Below are 17,853 nucleotides of genomic sequence, written 5' to 3' on the forward strand. Positions count from 1 at the left end.
AACAAATTCTTCTTGACAACATTCTTCATTATTATTAGCTTCATCGGAAGTGATCACGCCAACAAGATGAGCAGCCGCTACGTCGACGACGATTCCTACAACCACCCATACGACTACAGTGGGGTCGGAACCACCTATGATAATACCGGCACAACATATGGTACTACGGACTACGACACCGGTTATGGTGTAACAACCTACGATCCAGACACCGGCGCCTACGACCAGCACCTCGACTACCGAACCGATTCCTCGCGACGACACCATCGGGAGCGACTTAATGACAAAGGCGTCTACCGACACAGAGATGTTGACCGCCGTGATGACGGAACCACTCACGTTCATCGGGAGTACGACAATCCCATTACGGGTACCAGCTATCACCGCGATGTTGAGCGGTAAATAGGGTGCATTATAAATATGAGGAAGTTGTGGGCCTTAATCCACACTTGTGTATCACGATTTTACGACTTTCAACAGCCAAGAAACCATAAATTCTCCCAGAACTAGAAAAGACGAGGCAATGGGACGAACACAAAGGAATAAAAAAAAAAAGGTGAAAAGATCAAAAAATTAAAAAAAAAAAATATATAACAAGGCATCACTCTTTTGGCCTGAAGCGAGCTGAACACGATCGTTACCAATTACAATTCATTCGTTTAACTGTTGATTTGCAAGAAGTTTGTAGATCCCCAGAGGGTACCTCAAAAGGCTAGTCTGAGTCCCAAGTTCAAATGTAGATGTATTTTGCGACCGTTTATAGAGTCGATCCAATCGACCGAGGTAGAGACTAGAGATCCAGGCGGACGACCCGAAGGAGAATACATCCCAACGCTAGGTGACGGTAAATTGGGCATACAGGTTCTCGTGCTCCGATTAGACAACAAGCCCTTCACACAGGGGGGAGCCGACCCAGTCGTCGTTTTCGGAGGTTATGGAGCAAGTGCTCGTGGGAAACATTATCGTATGCTCCTGATACATCTAGCATCAGCAGTGACACCACCAGCTTGCCCTTTTCCTAGGCCTTTTGTTCTCGGTCAATCATGTTGCGAATCGCGTGGTCTGTGAAGGTCCCCTGTCGACCCCCCAAGATGGGTCTTTGGTAACAATCCTATGGCCTCTACCACGTAGCTGATCCGCCGTGCGACCACTGCCCCCAGGAACATGCTATGGGTATTGAGCAATGCCACAGGTCGGTAGGACTTTGCAATTGATAATCGCTTTTGCCCTGCTTTCTAAGGAAGGGGGTCGGGAATTTTTTTTACTAATGGATTCTAGCGATGATTAACGGAAAACACTTCAATTTACGGGACTCGGTCAAAATGAAATTACTCTGTGTTGCAATAATAAATGATTGGCTACTCAATAAGCCCCTCTCGGGATAGCAAAGGACAGGCATTAGTATTTTGAGCCAGGGAACTGTGAACCATTGAAGAGTAGCAGGTTCGAGTTCTCCGGTCTACCCCGAGATCTCGGAATGGGTCAGACTCTGTCCTTTCACAGAAGTTGAAATAAGTTTTCGTCGCGGACCTGAGGAATGTGAAACTATTGGGATAAACACGGACCTAGGCTTTAGGTGGAGAAGGGCTTGTCGGTTAGCCAATAATTTCTGTCCTACTCACTTTAACCAAGTTGCGCATCACTCACTTAGGGTTATGATTGGAAGGTCCCAATCACAAATTAGGTGAGGAAGTTTACTTTAAATGATCACTCAAAACGTCTAAGTATTTGGATGAGGGCTAGTTAAAAAGGGCCAAGATTAATGGACAAAATACGACGAGACCGGCACGTACTGTATCGCACGTTTCATTGGACGCCACATCTCGTTAACATAACGATCCTGCAAACCGCAGAATCATCTTGGCGGAACCTGCTGACTTGTTTGTTGGCTTGTGAATCACTGAGAAGCTGCAATCATGTCTGCCTAAACTTTACGCTACTTCTTGGTTGAGGGCACACGTCTCTCTATATTCCGGATCCCTGATATTGTCCCCTCTGACTTATTTGTCTCTGAAACTGGAAAATGCTGAACTGGTGGACTGTGATCGTATTGCTTATATCAGTTACAGTTGGTTGGCTAGGCTATCAAACTAAGTCGGAGAGCTCCGCCCCTCAAAAACCACCCACTATGCACTCGGACGTGCTTCAGGAAGTGAGCAGTGACCATACTACCCCTCAGAATTGGTTTCCATACTACCCCTCAGAATTGGTTTCCACGACAGCCGCAGTTCTGGGCATATTATTCGTCTGGGCCTGGCACGACAGTCCAAGGATGGCCCTCCCAAGGCGAAATCTATACGCTTGATATCTCTAGCCGAGTGGCGATAGAGTTCCTGGAATTGGACCCATTTAACAATACGCGGCGTCCAACAAATTCCGATCCCGAATGGCAGCAAAAGGAGAATGCGCATTGCGATCGTAGTGAGTGATAAGAAAGCTTTCATTGAAACGCTGTATATTTCTAACTTCTGACAGTGCGACGTCTTGGCCCAACATGGTGGCCAAGCGAATTGGCATGGTTTGAAAGCGAAATCTTCGGCATGCTCAATAACAGGTCTAATGATTATGTTCGGGTCGGTTGGACCCCGGATGGTGGGACGTGGGTTTGGAAGACAACAAAAGAGGGCGCGAGTGAGAAAGGTGGAGCAAAGCTGCAAAACGCCCGTACCATGGAGGAGCGTTGCTTAGTGATTAAAAGGCTAAAAGGAACTTTCTACGCCGATCCAGAAGATTGCCCTTTTCTTGACCTTCTTTGACGGGTAGTTGGTTGATTCTCTGTGAGAGTGTATGCTGCATCGTGCGTCTTCTATGAAAGACGTATCACTAGTGTTGATCTGTTAGTTGAGATTGTTTTGAATCCAGATGTTCTAACATGACTTTGAGCGCTTCGATCCTTTAGCTTCTAAATTCCGGCTCGACCACAAGGGTCTTTGTATTATTCAATAATATTGGTAGCTACATGACATTTCACTTATGACTCGGACATGTTATGGGACTCTACTTGCAGCATACTGTACCCGCTTGAGATCAGAATCAGGGTCATTTGCCGCTTCTTATGTGGCGTTTTTAGTATCGAAGTCAACTGTCCGTTTGCCACTACTTGACTGTTCGTTCGCCCTTCACTGTTTGTTAACTGCTTGACGGTTCGTTCCCTAAAGAACCTTCTCGAATCGCGCCATAATATGGCCAAGTGAATTGAACAGGTTGTAAAGACCATGTGTATGGGTGTAGTGGCAATTCGACCACTAGACCGCTCCCACCGCTCGGTGATCAGCATCGGCAGTTTCTTCACATGAACTGAGACCATCAACCGTTAAAATCCTCTATCAATAGTCACTATTAACAGTCACCATCAGCACTCCTTATTATCATTGCTATCAACGCTCACTTTAACACTCACTAAAATGCTCATCAACACACGTTTATGTTCGTTCTAGGCCTCTATGGTATACGTATTTTTTTTGCGCTGAGAGGGCTATCGTACCGCAAACTATTAAAGAGGGTCGATAACACGGCACCCGATAATGAAAAAGATTCAGTCCGGAATTGTACGATTCTAGTGATTGGTTTATATCTATCTTGGGTCGTCCTAACCTTCGGATTATAAAGAAGATGAATATATTACGTAGGTCTTTGCTTCTTTGAATACTTTCGAAATACTCGAATACTAGTCCCTAACAGCACAGAGAGGCGCCTGCGCGTCGCTAGAAGCCTTGTTATCGTAGTAACCCCTACGAGATAAAGTTATTATCGCAGAGCCTATTCGGCAAGGCATAGTTAATATCGTAGGGCCTATCTTACGAGACACACTTGATATTGTAGAGCCTATTCTACGAGATACGGTTAACATCGCAGAGCTTATTCTACGAGGTATAGTCAATATCGCAGAGCCTATTCTGCGAAGTATAGTTAATAACGCAGAGCTTGTCCTACCAGGAGCGCCAATTTTATATCGCTGGGCTCATTGTAGCGATAGCCATGGCCACGGAGACTCTCAAGCCTGTAGATGAGAGAGGGATACTAAAATGCATCAGAGTGTGAGGACAGTGTGAGGACAAGTCCTGACTTTTTCTGGACGAGGAATACGGCTCCTTTTATATTAACTCGGCTCCGTCTCCGTACAGCGACCGCTGATGTATATATGAGTCACGATCAGTACTTATCGATGCGTATTGAGATGTTTTAGCGAACGTTGAAATAGTGTTTTCGAAAGTTTGTAGCCGTAAGATACACGCCTTAGCTAACCCGCGTTCGGCCTCAATTCGCTAAGAGGCACTGCCCCTTGATTCTAGGAAAATAACCTATTTAGAACTATTTAGATTGCTGCGGTAAGATACTTTTGGAATCCTATACGAGGTGGCTTGCTGAGCCTCCTTGAGTTCTTTGTGAAGCTTATTGACTTCGTGTTTAAGTGTCTCGATCCGTCCAGCATGCAGGTCTTCACGGACTTGCTGCTCAGCTCTCCAGCTTTGTAGCACTTCTGTTAGCTGCGCCTGTATCTGTTGCAGACGGCTCTGATAAGCGTCTTGCACTTGGATCAGGAGACCTGCGAGTGCTTTGCCGGTATCAAGAATGCCCGCGTCTAGGATCGGTCGGCCTAGGACCTGGGAGGCCTTCCGTCTGATTCCGTTATGGGTCTCGGTGACCCGATCAGTGGTTCGATTGTGTTCTGGCTCTGCCTGGGGTGTTTCAAGGTCGATCGATGGGTCCGCGAGTGCCTCAGAGAGCCAGTGGTGCGGTGTTGGGGTGTTCGGCGTTCCCCCTAAGGAGGGAGCTGGGTAATGGGACGAGAGGTGACACGTGTAAATCACCACCACGAGGTTCAAGAACCTCCATGGTGGGTTTTTGGGGCCAAGAGGCCCATCTGCTGATTTACGTGTGAAAAATTACGTGCTTTCGGTAGGTGCTGATTTTGGTGTTTGGCTCCGTCCCTGAAGTGCCTTTTGCTTGGCACTAGTTATGGTTCAATGTATAAAGCATGTAATGAAGCTACGATAATGACAAGATTTGAAGGATAGGACCTAAGACTGAAAGTGCTAAGCTCTTGCAAGCATGAAATCTGAGTCAAAATCATAGAAACTAGCACAAGTGCGTAAGAGGATAGGTACTAAAAGTTTGATCTGGGCAGTGGAAATCAGGGTTTTCTCATTCAATTCAACAGTAATCTCACAGTACTTGGTCTTTGGTTTCTTTTTCAGGTTTCCTGTGAGTTCAGTCTTGCCAAGGCCAGATGTTACCCTGATATCCCGGCTCCACCAGAGCTAACCAACGACATTGAAGTGGCCCCTCTACGTACCGCTTCACTGTCTCCACTGCGACCCTGTCCATCATTTTCACTCCCCCGCTCGCTTGGCTGGGCCGTCGGTTGGCCCGAAAGAACGTACTTCTGGCCGCGGAAGGCTGCTCAGTGGTGAAAACGTAGTAAAAATAGAGGATTCTATACCTGCATCATGGAACTAGACACAAGTAGTATAGCCTATTCTAACAAACCGCGCATGATCCGTCTGTTTATGTTCGCCCAAGAACGACTTGTGCTGGAGCGACAATGGCGTTGCCTTCGTCCCAATTCCCTGCTCTTCCGGGGTCTGGATACCCTCAAACAGCGACTCCATCAGCGACGCCAGTCCCTAGTCAAATGTCCAAGGAAGACCAACGAGGGGCACGCAATCGACAGGCCAGCGAAACCATCGTGAGTTGTACTTCTTTCTCCCTAAAGTTCACCTTGAGGGGACAACCCTTATCGTTATCTGCAGGCAATTCCGTGAAACAGCAATTAGAGAAGTATAATCAGCTGCGACAGAGTCTTGAAGATTCAGAGGATGAATCCAATGCCTCGAAGCATCTGGTGAATCCGCAGTCGAGGCAAGGGGGCTTTCTCCTCTCTCCGACCAATCCATCCGGGTTGGAAGTTGATACGCTCATAGACTCATGCTCCACGAATCGTAATGATCTTTTCTCCGGCCCATTTCTTGGCTCAACTGAACATGCCAAGGGGCTGTGCAGCCCCCCGTCAACAGCACATGATGATAAATTCCGCTCACTGACCTGTGAAGTCGAAGATCACCTTTCAATTGTGAACCCCTCGCTTTCCTTTTTCGTCTTGGTCTTCCTCCAAACGACTAATTCGTTCACAGTTGGCCTTCCCTCCATCAGATACATCGTTTCTGCTCGAACCGAACCTCCTCTCCCATAAGCCTACTGGTGAATTGACCACCAACTCTTGTGATCGACGGGCCCCCGGTCGAACATTGTTGCATGAGGGGGTGATTCTGGATGATGAAGAGATGATTTCGGTTTTGCTGGCTCATGTCGCCGATGTGAAAGCTCGGGATAATGATGGACGGACGCCTCTTCATCTGGCTGCGGCCCTAGGACACGAAAGGGCAGGACGCCTATTGCTTATGCACGGGGCTGCGGCGACTCTGTTGATGGTAGATGGACATGGAATGACTGCCATGCACCTTGCGGTTCAGAATGGACAAACTAGGATGGTCAAGGCTTTGCTGGAGTTCGGCGCGGATGTTAACTTGCGATTTTGATTCGATGAAGTGATATTTAGAATGGGAAATAGAAACCATTCCCAAGACCCAAAGGCTGGGGGAAAAAACGCGAAAAGCGGTCAGGGTTGTAATATATTCTAGATTTAGTGGGGTCAACTTTCCTTTTATTTCCGCTGTCTCGCTGTCCAAATGAATCACAAAGAAAAAGGGTTATTGTACTCCGAACTGCGCCACTGGCCGGACAGCCTTTTGCCACAATTTCAGTGCATACTTACTGCATCCAGTTCCGCTTCCTTGAAAATATCCATGTCGTGGCTGGCGTGTCCGACGGAGTATATTTGTTCTTGCGGGGCCGACAAATAGCCTATTCCGAAGATTGCATTTCAGCGGAGTTGAACCCCGATATTCCGAAGCCCTAGAGGGAAAGAACCTTCACTGTCGAATTGACCTGAAGTGAACAAAATAATTGACCCGACTCTCCTGGTGCCGCATAACATCGTCGATATGATTTGAGTTCTACCTGGAAGCAAAGGAATGAGATAGAGAAAAGAAAGATAAGAAATTGATGGATTGTAGCTATGATTAAGAGTAAGAGAAGAAGCTACAATACATGAAGTGAGAGAGAAAGCCAGAGGGAAAAGGCGGTGAGACTTAACACAAAGACAGAGAAACAAGCAAGATTCCCTACTTGGATTCGATCATCCCACGCAAGATGTCAGTTGTGGCCTCGCAGCTCTTAGACTTTGTTGACTGAATGGTTGGATAATCCTCTCCTAGGAACTCCCGCCGTCGAAATGGCAAATTGGCATCCTGTGAGCCTTGTCGCACACGTAAAGTCCGATGCGATCATGCACTGCCCGTGTGCAATCGCTGTCAGCAACGAGGCGCCGCCGATCGGTGTTTCTACCATCCGGAACCTATGACCAATGCCAATAGGAGACGACGGGATGATTATAGTCCGCTTGACCTGTAGGTATCTTCAAGCAGGTCGGTCTAACATCAAATGCTGATGCGCAAGGGGCGAGAAGGCCTTGTTCCCGTTCATCAGACTCCCTGGTGAATCCCCAGTCCCGCTCCGAAACGCTGGGCTCAGAGGCAGACATTCCGTCTATCATCCACTCCACTCCTCGGACGGGGGAGTCGCTACCCACGGGTTATTTGGGCCCTACAAGCTTTGTACTTGGACCGGAAGATGATGGCGACTTGATTTCTAATGCAGGCGAACACTCTGCCCAAGGTGGGCGTGGGGGCCTTGTAATCGCCCCAAGCCCTTTGTGGATGAAAAGGGTCTCCGAAGTCCTTCACAGTCTGACAAACTTCCTTACCATCAAACACCTCATCCACGAGTATTACGAAGTCACGCAAACTGCGGTGATTGCGTCTCCTTTGATCCTCAATGCCCTCGCGGAGATTGAGATCACCTTCGAAAGCCTATCCGACAACGGGACCAGCGAGCACCTCTCTGCACTTAGTGCATCTATTATCCAAAACACGGCAAAGACGTTCCAAATTCCCAAAGATGCCACTGGGAAAATGTTTCACAAATGCTTCACTGGTTCATCGCTTCGCTTAGAGATTATCGGGATCATCTGTGCTCTTGCGGGTCGCGCCAGTTACTTCGGTCTGTCCCGTAGCAGTACCTCCAATGCCGAGTCGCAAGCTCATTTTTTTCGCAAAATGCTCGCCGCTTGTGATGTTGCTTTGCATGTATGCAGGCATTTGACTATTTTGAATGACCTGACCTTATGGCTCGTGCACGAGAATCTCCTCCTATCGAGTTTATTGTTCAGTGATTCTAGTGGGTCCCCATTTTCGGATTCTGCTCAAAGGCAGCCAGCACTGACGGGGAGCTTATTCTAGGTTCGATCACCTGGCAGCGCCTTGGCGAGCTTGCAACGAATATATTTGAATTGGGCGTGCATAGAGACACGGCTAGCTCGACGGCACTGCCGCTCTTCATTCTAGAATCTCGACGGAGGCTCTTCGCAGCCGCCTATCAACTCGATAAAGGTATTGCGACCTTTCTTGGACGTCCACCACGAATTTCATGGCGACACTCAGATTGTTGTCTCCCGCTCGACATTAGCGACCATGTACTAACAGAAGACTTCGAAAACCTGGAGGCTGTTCAGACCTCCCTGGATCCCCAGGGGTGGAGCATGAAAAAGGCTTACCAAAGAGCGACCTGGATACGATTGCGATTCATCGTCAGCACATTTCGAGAAGAAATCTTGGAGCTTTCTTTGCAGAAATCAAGCCCAGAAAGGACCGATCAATTGATGTAAGTTTACCATCGATGTCCGAGCATAAGCGGTTGTCTTGTCATACTCATCGACTGCCTGTTAGGTCTGTATCTCGTCGCTGCAATGAAGCCTGGAATTCGCTGCCCAAGCATCTTCATTACACACTGGAGTGCTGGGGAACAGATCTGCCTACCAGTGTGAAATTGATGCTTCTCATTTCTTACTTAGCCTATCTGTATAATGAGTTTCTGGTCCAGAGCCTTTTGACCAAGGACTCAGGCGAAACGAGTGCCTCCCAGCTTGACGTGAGTGCAACGATAATCTCCACCGTCTTGACCTTGGGCCGACAGTGGGAGCGATCGGTTGCAATTCAGCGCGATTTTACCTGGATAGTGAGCGTCTCTTTCAGATTCATCGAAATTTACTTATACTAACCTTCGAGTCTGGCTAGATTCTTCTTTATGGGGTTCCAGGCGCCAGCGTGCTTATTCGAGCATTGCAAAAACAGGCCCGGACAGGCCAGCCGATGCTTTACTCGGGATCGCAAGCCTCTCTCATTCGCAACCTGAGTGTGTTCATCTCGCATCTGGAGCCCATGGCCCGTCCCGACCAGACAAGCTCTACTTACTTTAACCGGACTGCGGCTATTTTCACTCGTATTCTAGATGAAATCCTAGAGCCGCGATTGGAGATTCCCGCATCTGATAGAGATACTGAGCACAACTTCGACGTCGACTTCGATAGTCTTTTCTCCATGGATCTGGAAGGGATTCAATTGCTCGAGAATACAGATTTTGGGGCCTCTTTTGGCCAAATGCTGTGATGAAAGAAATGAAGATCACCTCGTTCAAGAAGATTCAAGACTTTCGAGGAACTTGGTTTTGCTTTGGAGGGTTCGCAATGGAAGGGCGCAAATAAGCAGGGCTCAGTCTATCTAAACAAACTTACACTCAAACTCCCCCTTAACCTGTGAACATAATCTCAATGCGTCCGCACGATTCTTTAGTGAGTATGCAGTAAACGCTGAAAGCCATGGCGTAGTGTCTAACCGCGGATTCTCGATCCGATCACCCTTGCCAAAACTCATGACATGATGCACCACATTGCGCATCAACGTGGGATTCTTCTGGGCAAGATCTTTCCAAGGATCTTCCGACGCGACAATCCCGGCCTTTGTTGCTTGGATCGCCGAGACCACAACGTGTGGACGAGAATGGAATGGCTGGGACAAGGCTCGTGACCTGTATCGTCTCCAAGTGCGATCAGGATTTGGAGCGCAAATAGATCAACCCCATTTGCATAGTAACTGGCGCAGGTATCCACATAGCCTGGAGGCCTGGCGTTGATCTCGATCAGGAAGACTGTCGCACGGTGTGCCGCAGGCTTCGGGCTGGGACGTAAGTCTAGCGTCTCGTCGTCTTTTGCGGCTCGGTACCGAAACTCGAATCACGCACCCGAGCCTCGACATGGAAGACCCCGGAGCGGAAGCCCAGACGCGAAATAGTGTCGTGAAGAGAGGATTTCAGCGTTTCCAGCTCCGATGGTGGCAGGGCCGAGAGAAACACTAGCTGTGATTCTTTGAAATTCTCCGTGGTTTGCATGCTCTCTGCTACGGTGTCACCGGCACACGGAAAGTTGTCAACCACCTCAAAGAAGAGGATCTGACCCTCCCACAAGACGAAATTACAGTCGACTTCCGGTCCATCGCAGTACTCCTCAATCAACACGTTGGTCTGCCATTGAGGATCTTCTGTATTTGCCATATCTCGGCTGTAGGCGGCATATTTGGCGACTCTCTCCACGGCCGCCACTAGATCCTCCTTGGTGGTCACCTTGGCGACCCCTAGACTATGCCAGCCATTGCAGGGCTTGACAATCCACGGCGGGCCCGGAGGAGGAAGTATTCCTTCCTCCTCAGATGCTAGCTGAGATTGGAAAGCATCCAGACTCGAGACCAGACGGCAGGAACTTGGACTGTCCACCAAGCGGGTCTGGTATTTATTGACGGACTGAATGAACGACGTGGATGGTGAGGTGGGGAGACCCAGTCGCTCGGCGGCTTGCGCGACGGGTATCAGAAGATATTCAGTCACTGTAATTATTCCATCGACTTCGGCAGCGTGGTCTTGAATCGCGGCCACAATCTGATCCGGAAGGCCAGCATCCACCGTCAGATCCAATTCGATGAAGACTTCTCGGTCTGGGTCGTTTCGCGATTCTGGATCCTGTAGCCAATGACCACGGGGGCCCTAGGGCTACTACCTCGACTTCCAGGGCTCGAGCGGCCTGGAAGAATCGCGAAGAGAGATGAGCTGGGCGGACTTCACCGACCACAGCAAGCCTGCGTAGGGGAATTGGCGTCGGTGACAGCCACTGCAATGAGAGCCTCTCTCGCAGCCGCAATTGCATGTGATCTGACAGCTGTCTATGGGAGCCTTCGTCCACACTATCGACCAGGATGCAGCAAACGGCCAACTCGATGGGTTTTGCCAAACAATGTGCCGTGGCTGGAAGGGGACCGACGAATTGCCGGGGGTTGACGAGGCTGACCACCTTTTGGATCCCTGGGCAACCGCGCAGTCGATCCTGGAATAGATCACTGCGAACCACATACCCTTCTCGGTTGGGGATGATAAAAAGGACGGTTTGCTGGCCTTTCTGATCGCCCAGACATGTGCAGATGGAGCTAATATTGGCTGGGTCCAGGGTGGCCTTGGTGGGGGTGTCCGAGCCGGCATCCATTACCAGCATTGATCGGGTCCCTGGAAACAAGGCTCGGATTTTATCGAGTACCTCCTGTCTCAAAGGCTGCACCAAAGCCGTTAACACACTGCATTCAGTTATGTCTCCCCCTTGCAGCGGCTCAAGGCTGGTGGCTACAATCTCCACGTGGACTGTGAAATGTCAGGCACAGAGTTCTAGTGGCTCATCGGGAGAAGAATCTATATTACCATTTTGAGTGTCATCGATCAGTATACACACTTCAGGCGGCATTGTCGCTGAGATATGATGCTGATACATTACGGCTTCCCTCTCCTTGAATAAATACCATTCTGGGTGTCTGGAAGTCAGATCCCTCATCGTCATCTTACGGAGACCTCTCGGCATCGATGATGTGTCAATACTCCGAACTCCGGCTTCGACTCCGATCTCATGCCGATAAACCTGCCTCGAGCAAGCACCGATCTTGCTCTGTTGCCTAGATTTGAATTTTGAGTCTTCTGAATCCCTAAAACAAACTCACGTCCAGGTGTTCTAAAACAAAAGAACCTCCGCCATGGATGAGCCCCTAGAAAAGGTTGAAGCCAAAATTGAGTCTGGGATTATGGCCCCCACGCGAGAGGGTAGTCTGGCATCCGACGACGAGATTCGTAACTTACGCCATGTGTCGGCGCCTCTTCCCATGCGAGTCTGGTAGGCGGCCACTATAGGAATGGCCGAGCGATTCTCGTACTATGGAACGCAAACTCTTTTTCGTTAGTATACGCTCTCCAAGTCTCTACGCCATGGGCACTGCCTCTACTAACACAAGCCCGAAAAACTATCTGCAGAATGGACCGAATGACTTAGTCCCGGGAGCAATGGATCTGGGCAAATCTCGAGCCACTACGGTTAATCTGGCGTTCACCGTGCTGGTGAATATTCTCCCGCTACCGACCTCTATCCTCGTCGATGGATGCCTAGGTCGGTATAGGGCTCTTCAGATATTCACGGGGTATGTACATGGGTGCCTCGTAGTTTCTTGAGATTCATGTGTCGCACCATGGGCTGATTCTTTCCTTCTGCTCTCCTCCAGTATCTATGCCATAGGGTCGACGATCCTCTTCGCAACCTCATTTCCCTCCGAGATTTCGTCCGGGATCGTAATTCCTGGCTTCGTCGCGGGTGCTCTACTCATTGTTGTCGGTCTCGGAGGGGTCCAAGCTTCCGTTCAGCCATTCATCGGTATGCGCAACTATACTACGGACGTACCTTGAGGCTGATCAAACAACAGCGGATCAGTACACGGAGCATGAAATGCGAATCAGAGTCACCAAGCGGGGCGAACGGGTTGTGGAAGACCGTGAACTCACAATTCAGTATATCTATAATCTCTACTACTGGTAGGTTGCCATGTGCCCTATGCAGAGACCGGGAGACTTCAGCTAAAGGCGGTGGCCGGCTAGGATGGTCAATGTCGGCTCCTTGGGCAGCATCGCCACTACGCTGATGGAAAAACACATCGGGTTCTGGTCGGCTTATCTGCTGGATCTCTGTGCGGTGATCCTTTGCGTGTTTATCGTCCATGTGGCGAAATCCAGATTCGGTGCGTCTTGCAAATCTTTCTCATAGAGCTGTGTCAATAGGTCTAATGATGCTTGGGCCAGTCCATCCCCCCGTCCAAGGCTCTAAGCTGCCTCGTGCTGCTCGGTGCTTGTGGTATGCCGTCCGAGGGGGCTTTAAGCTCAACGCCGCTCTGCCGCAATATCAACTAGAGACGCATGGACGAGTGGTCCCCTGGGATAAGGAGTTTATTGTAGAGCTGCGGGATGCCCTGTCAGCTTTTAAAATCTGGTGCGTTGACTACCCTCCCCATCCAACCACCGGGATTCGCGTTACGAAGTGTAGAGCTCGACTAACCCCAAAAGCATCGGATGGCCAATCTTCTGGGTCTGCATGGCAGAAGGAGCCCAGGTGTCCATCTCGCAGGCGGGGCAGATGGAAACTCACGGAATCCCTAACGATCTGATCAAATCCGCCAATCCGATAGCCTATGTGATTTTCGGACTCATCGTCCACAAACAGCTGTATCCGTTCTTGCAGAAGCGCAAATTTATCTTTCGTGCAGTGGACTGGATCACACTGGGCTTTGTCATTATGTCTGTGGCCATGGCATACTCGGCCACGGTGCAGGCATTTATCTATCGTACGGGGCCCTGCTACTCGCACCCCCTTGAGTGCGAGGCCTCAGACAGCGGAAAGATCCCGAACCGCATCCATGTGCTGTGGCAGCTCCCCACCTTCATCATCATCGCACTAGCGGAAGTGTTCTGCTGGCCCACGGGCTCTGAGTATACTTATTCCCACGCCCCAAAAAGCATGAAATCGATCCTGCAGGCGTGCTATATCGGGACAGCAGGGCTAGGTTACTTGTTAGGCATGGCACTATCACCCCTTGCGAGAGACCCTTTGCTGGTCGTGCTGTGGTCAGTAGTTGCCGGGCTGATGTTCATTACGGCCTGTGCGTTTCGTGTTGCCTTTCGCAAGTACTAGATCAACAAAGACTTCGATACATACCTGTCAAAGGAGACTGTTCCAGGCTCTCTCAACGATGGGCTTAGAGATTAATCTGGTCAAGGCTTTGATGTCTCCCTTTTTCCCGATGAAATGGCCGGAGGACTCCACTGTCATGGGCGCTACCGCTCCATAGACATCGGGCCCGCTCTTACATAATAGGCTTACCGGGCCTTGCTTGTGGTGAGATGTGGTGAATCTTGAAGAAGCTCTGTCTATACGGTGGTTGAGGGTAGCTGGACAGAAAGTTCGGTAGTTGAAGTTGAGACAAACCATAAATGAGGGAAGAATATTTTTTTTGCCCTGCTTGGGCTTGACTCTCTATATATCAAATACTGCCCGGTAGTACAAAATAACGCTTCTCGTGTGATACATGGAGCTATAGTGTCACCTAAGCTTTTCATCGACTCGGGTGGTACTTACTACTACATCCGATACCGCTTCTGCTCACCGTATAGATTAGTAGAAACACACGAGGGTCTGGTCATGGAGTGGACGTCATTCCGCAATGCCTCATTCAGAGGTGGACTATTATGTTTCGTTCTTCCAAATTACATCAGCTCCATAAGGGAATGAACCACGGATACAAGTTGCTTCGTTGCTCGTTCATATGTGGCAGACATAGGGAGAAATTCAGACCATTTGATTGTGTGTATCTATGGCGCGTTACTACTATCCAGGAGAGGATCATGCTCTGATAGCCCTGGCTTCCTCTCCGCCGGTTGTTCCAGATACAACACAAAGTGCTGGAAGATAAAGATGAAATCGAATAGGACGGTCATGTTTCCCAGCAGGAATTTGGCAATATTTCCGGTGGTCCCCGACCAGTCCGCCTGCAACGAAGAGTCCAGCGCCAGCTGCATCAACGACAGCGCAGCGCCCACCAGGTCAAGCAGGATCGCGACAATGGAAAGCCCTGTCGTGGACTTCCTTAAATAGTTCATTACGGCCTGGGGAGTGTACTTGACGGCGGTTAGGAACACCTTGATCATGCCGACCACATAGACCTTATGTGAATATGAGAGTCAGCACAAATCGAACTATTTAGAGATTTGATCGGCCGGATGCCTTCTTACCACGTCAATCCATTCCCACGACGGCGAAACCCAAACGTACAGAATGGCCAAGGCCACCACCCCCACGCATGCCCCAATGATCACGAGAGCCAAGATACTCACCCGTTGTGACTTAGATTGAAAGTTCCAGAACCTCGCACAGAGGAAGTGGCTGCCAATCAGACAACAAATCAGGGTTCCATGGAGGGCGTAGACGAAATCATTCCATTGGACGGTCGGTTCGGCGCCCTGGGGATGCCTTTGAGTATACTGGGCCCGCACAACCGGCGAAAAGAGGAAGCAGGCATTGAAAATTGTGTATGCGGTCAAGCCGAGGATGTTAAGCACTGCAAAGTCGACAGAGAAGCCATCCGTTGAACGGCGGCGGTGATTGTGCAGGACTTGCGGGTAGAAGGACAGCGACCACAGGATGAAATAAGTCCAGCCCAGGATTTGGGAGATTATGTGCGTCCATGTGTCGTTCAACATGAGGGCTCAATATGGACAGAATTGTTCCTCGACATTGACTATGACCGGAGAGGGAAAAACGCCGCAAGTCGGGGGAAAGGGAGAATGATGCGCATTCCCGCCTTCGGAATAGACCTGGAGTTCGGAATAAGCGGAGTTCAGCATATCGAACCCCTTCGCCCCCACGTTACGGATGTTACCATGTGTTAGAGCTAGACGAGGGGCCTGATCTTGCCATTGAGATTAACCTTGGCTGCGCTAGATCTGCACAGTCATGTCTCTTAGTTCCCTCTTCCGGATGATCTCCCTAGGAAGTCACTTATCATGGTGCTCTCAAGACGACACTTTCCCCGTAAGGGCCATTGCAGTTGAAATTGTTTAGCTTGAATCAACAGGCCGTAGATCTACCGACCACAACTTCTCACGGTTGACTTCTTCATCATGCTGGAAAAACCTGCATCTCAGCGGTTTGAAACTTCAACTTCATGCTGGGTCCGTCTAATGCAGCAAGCCTTGGCTGAAGCTAAATGCTGATGTGGTACGCCATAGGGCCTTTCCCGATGCATTGAATAGCTGTGCGGTGCCCATCTACACCACTGCTGCATTTGCATTCAATAATGTTGAGCATGGAGTGCGTCTCTTGAATATCAGAGAACTCGGCATCTACAGCCGGATAACCAATGTAAGGACAAGTCACGCCGGCCGGGCCGGCGATGAAATGCAGCTGGCTGACAAAGCTTCTCGTGCTTATCTTAGCCTACTGTGAGCCTGTTCCAGAACCGTATGGCGGCACTGGAAGGGGGAGTGGCCGCATGTGCAGTTGCATCGGGAACGGCCGCTGTCTCGATGACCTTGATGGCATTGGCTGGTGTCGGAGACAACATCGTCGCGACGTCAACGATCCATGGGGGGCACATACTACCAGTTCAAGGTCCTCGCGCCGCAATTGGGAATTGAATGTCGTTTTGTCCCTTCAAATGATCCAGAAGACTTCCGAGCTTTGATTGATGAAAAGATCAAGTTCCTTTTCGTGGAGAGTATTAGCAATCCGAAGTATACTGTCCCCGATTTTGAAGCCCTAGCGGAGATTGCTCATGCCAATGGCATTCCATTGATTGTCCGTACCTGATCCTGGTGTCTCTTACTACTTTTCAAATGCTAATAGAGATCTTAGTGCGATAATACATTCGGTTGTGCTGGCTACTACTGTCGACCGATCGACTACGGAGTCGATATTGCCCTGCACTCCGCCACGAAATGGATCGGAGGCCATGGAACCACCCTGGGAGGCGTCATTGTCGACGCCGGGACCTTTGACTGGGGCTCTCATGCTGACAAGTTCCCTCAGTTCCATGCCAACAGCGCTGACGATGGCAGTGGCGAGGTCAGTTTGTGGAACATGTTTGGCTCTCGCGCCTTCGCCATGCGCTGCCAATTTGAGGTCCTCCGAGACATCGGCAGTACTATGAGTCCCCAAGCGGCTCAGCAACTTATTATTGGGCTGGAGTCTCTGGCCGTTCGATGTGACCGTCATGCCAGCAACATCGAGGCACTAGCGGTGTGGCTCGCGCAACAGCCACAAGTCGCTTGGGTTCGGTATCTGGGTAACGAAGACCACCCGTGTCATCAGCATGCCAAAAAATATCTGCAACGGGGATATGGTGCAGTCTTTTCGTTTGGCATCAAGGGTGGCAAAGCAGCAGGATTCAGGCTATGTGATGAGCTTCAGATGATCATCAACACTACCAAGGATGTTTCTTCTTTCAAGTTACTTCAAAGGCTACTTGGCTAATAGGAATGCGCTATGTCTTAGTCTCGGAGACTCGAAGACCCTAGTTGTGCACCCCTGGACCACGACTCACCAGCAGCTCACGGATTCAGAGAGATTCGACGCGGGCGTCACGGAAGACCACATGCGTCTGTCAGTCGGGATCGAGCATATTGAGGATATCAAAGATGATTTCCGGCGCGTTTTTCAACGTATGAATTCGTCCAGACTCTCCATAGCTAATGTTCGGGAGAATTTGGTCCATCAACAAGAGCAAAAGCGCATAATTCAGGCCTTGTTCGGGTTACCGGAGCCCCTGCCGCTGTCTCAGTCCGCCGTTTGATACATTTATGATAGTATAGGGCAATGCTAGTTGCTTCAAGCAAGTACTGAACTACTCGCTTTCATGGATTCATGGAGACACTGGTAGATTTCTAAGACGCGTAACACCTTTGTGGGCATCATCGAGTAGAGATGCATTGTAGTTACTTCATTTGAGTTGGTCATTATACGGATTGTTGGTCATGCTACCTCTACACAAGAGA

The 17,853-nt window shown here is 49.7% G+C and overlaps 8 protein-coding genes across 8 annotated transcripts; 5 read left to right on the plus strand and 3 right to left on the minus strand.

The window, feature by feature from the left end:
- Positions 1 to 66: 66 nt before the first annotated feature.
- On the plus strand, positions 67 to 402 carry N7477_007115 (uncharacterized protein; the record flags this gene model as incomplete). The annotated part of the gene is made up of 1 exon (XM_056968778.1): positions 67 to 402. The coding sequence occupies one exon, from the start codon at positions 67 to 69 to the stop codon at positions 400 to 402; it is 336 nt and encodes a 111-aa protein (XP_056821574.1).
- Positions 403 to 4,301: 3,899 nt separating this feature from the next.
- N7477_007116 (uncharacterized protein) lies at positions 4,302 to 4,836 on the minus strand (the record flags this gene model as incomplete). Its single annotated transcript, XM_056968779.1, has 2 exons — positions 4,302 to 4,762; positions 4,812 to 4,836. The coding sequence occupies 2 exons, from the start codon at positions 4,834 to 4,836 to the stop codon at positions 4,302 to 4,304; spliced, it is 486 nt and encodes a 161-aa protein (XP_056821575.1).
- Positions 4,837 to 5,635: 799 nt separating this feature from the next.
- Positions 5,636 to 6,539, plus strand: N7477_007117 (ankyrin repeat domain-containing protein; the record flags this gene model as incomplete). Its single annotated transcript, XM_056968780.1, has 2 exons — positions 5,636 to 5,689; positions 6,135 to 6,539. 2 exons carry the CDS (start codon positions 5,636 to 5,638, stop codon positions 6,537 to 6,539), a joined length of 459 nt encoding a protein of 152 aa, XP_056821576.1.
- An 887-nt stretch (positions 6,540 to 7,426) lies between these two features.
- On the plus strand, positions 7,427 to 9,566 carry N7477_007118 (fungal specific transcription factor domain-containing protein; the record flags this gene model as incomplete). Its single annotated transcript, XM_056968781.1, has 5 exons — positions 7,427 to 7,469; positions 7,549 to 8,298; positions 8,361 to 8,781; positions 8,847 to 9,135; positions 9,195 to 9,566. 5 exons carry the CDS (start codon positions 7,427 to 7,429, stop codon positions 9,564 to 9,566), a joined length of 1,875 nt encoding a protein of 624 aa, XP_056821577.1.
- Positions 9,567 to 9,853: 287 nt separating this feature from the next.
- On the minus strand, positions 9,854 to 11,485 carry N7477_007119 (ATP-grasp domain-containing protein; the record flags this gene model as incomplete). The annotated part of the gene is given in 3 exon segments (XM_056968782.1): positions 9,854 to 10,183; positions 10,198 to 10,968; positions 11,006 to 11,485. The coding sequence occupies 3 exon segments, from the start codon at positions 11,483 to 11,485 to the stop codon at positions 9,854 to 9,856; spliced, it is 1,581 nt and encodes a 526-aa protein (XP_056821578.1).
- Positions 11,486 to 12,020: 535 nt separating this feature from the next.
- On the plus strand, positions 12,021 to 13,996 carry N7477_007120 (uncharacterized protein; the record flags this gene model as incomplete). Its single annotated transcript, XM_056968783.1, has 7 exons — positions 12,021 to 12,157; positions 12,225 to 12,458; positions 12,540 to 12,688; positions 12,738 to 12,846; positions 12,910 to 13,049; positions 13,111 to 13,297; positions 13,372 to 13,996. 7 exons carry the CDS (start codon positions 12,021 to 12,023, stop codon positions 13,994 to 13,996), a joined length of 1,581 nt encoding a protein of 526 aa, XP_056821579.1.
- A 677-nt stretch (positions 13,997 to 14,673) lies between these two features.
- On the minus strand, positions 14,674 to 15,561 carry N7477_007121 (putative L-cystine transporter; the record flags this gene model as incomplete). The annotated part of the gene is made up of 2 exons (XM_056968784.1): positions 14,674 to 15,024; positions 15,094 to 15,561. 2 exons carry the CDS (start codon positions 15,559 to 15,561, stop codon positions 14,674 to 14,676), a joined length of 819 nt encoding a protein of 272 aa, XP_056821580.1.
- A 420-nt stretch (positions 15,562 to 15,981) lies between these two features.
- Positions 15,982 to 17,651, plus strand: N7477_007122 (O-acetylhomoserine aminocarboxypropyltransferase/cysteine synthase family protein; the record flags this gene model as incomplete). The annotated part of the gene is made up of 6 exons (XM_056968785.1): positions 15,982 to 16,007; positions 16,090 to 16,222; positions 16,297 to 16,425; positions 16,472 to 16,657; positions 16,715 to 17,293; positions 17,370 to 17,651. 6 exons carry the CDS (start codon positions 15,982 to 15,984, stop codon positions 17,649 to 17,651), a joined length of 1,335 nt encoding a protein of 444 aa, XP_056821581.1.
- Positions 17,652 to 17,853: the final 202 nt, after the last annotated feature.

This window comes from Penicillium maclennaniae (assembly GCF_028827695.1).
Source record: "Penicillium maclennaniae strain IBT 15551 chromosome Unknown utg000006l:1.0-2513246.0:1.0-2515036.0, whole genome shotgun sequence".
Lineage (NCBI taxonomy): Eukaryota > Fungi > Ascomycota > Eurotiomycetes > Eurotiales > Aspergillaceae > Penicillium > Penicillium maclennaniae.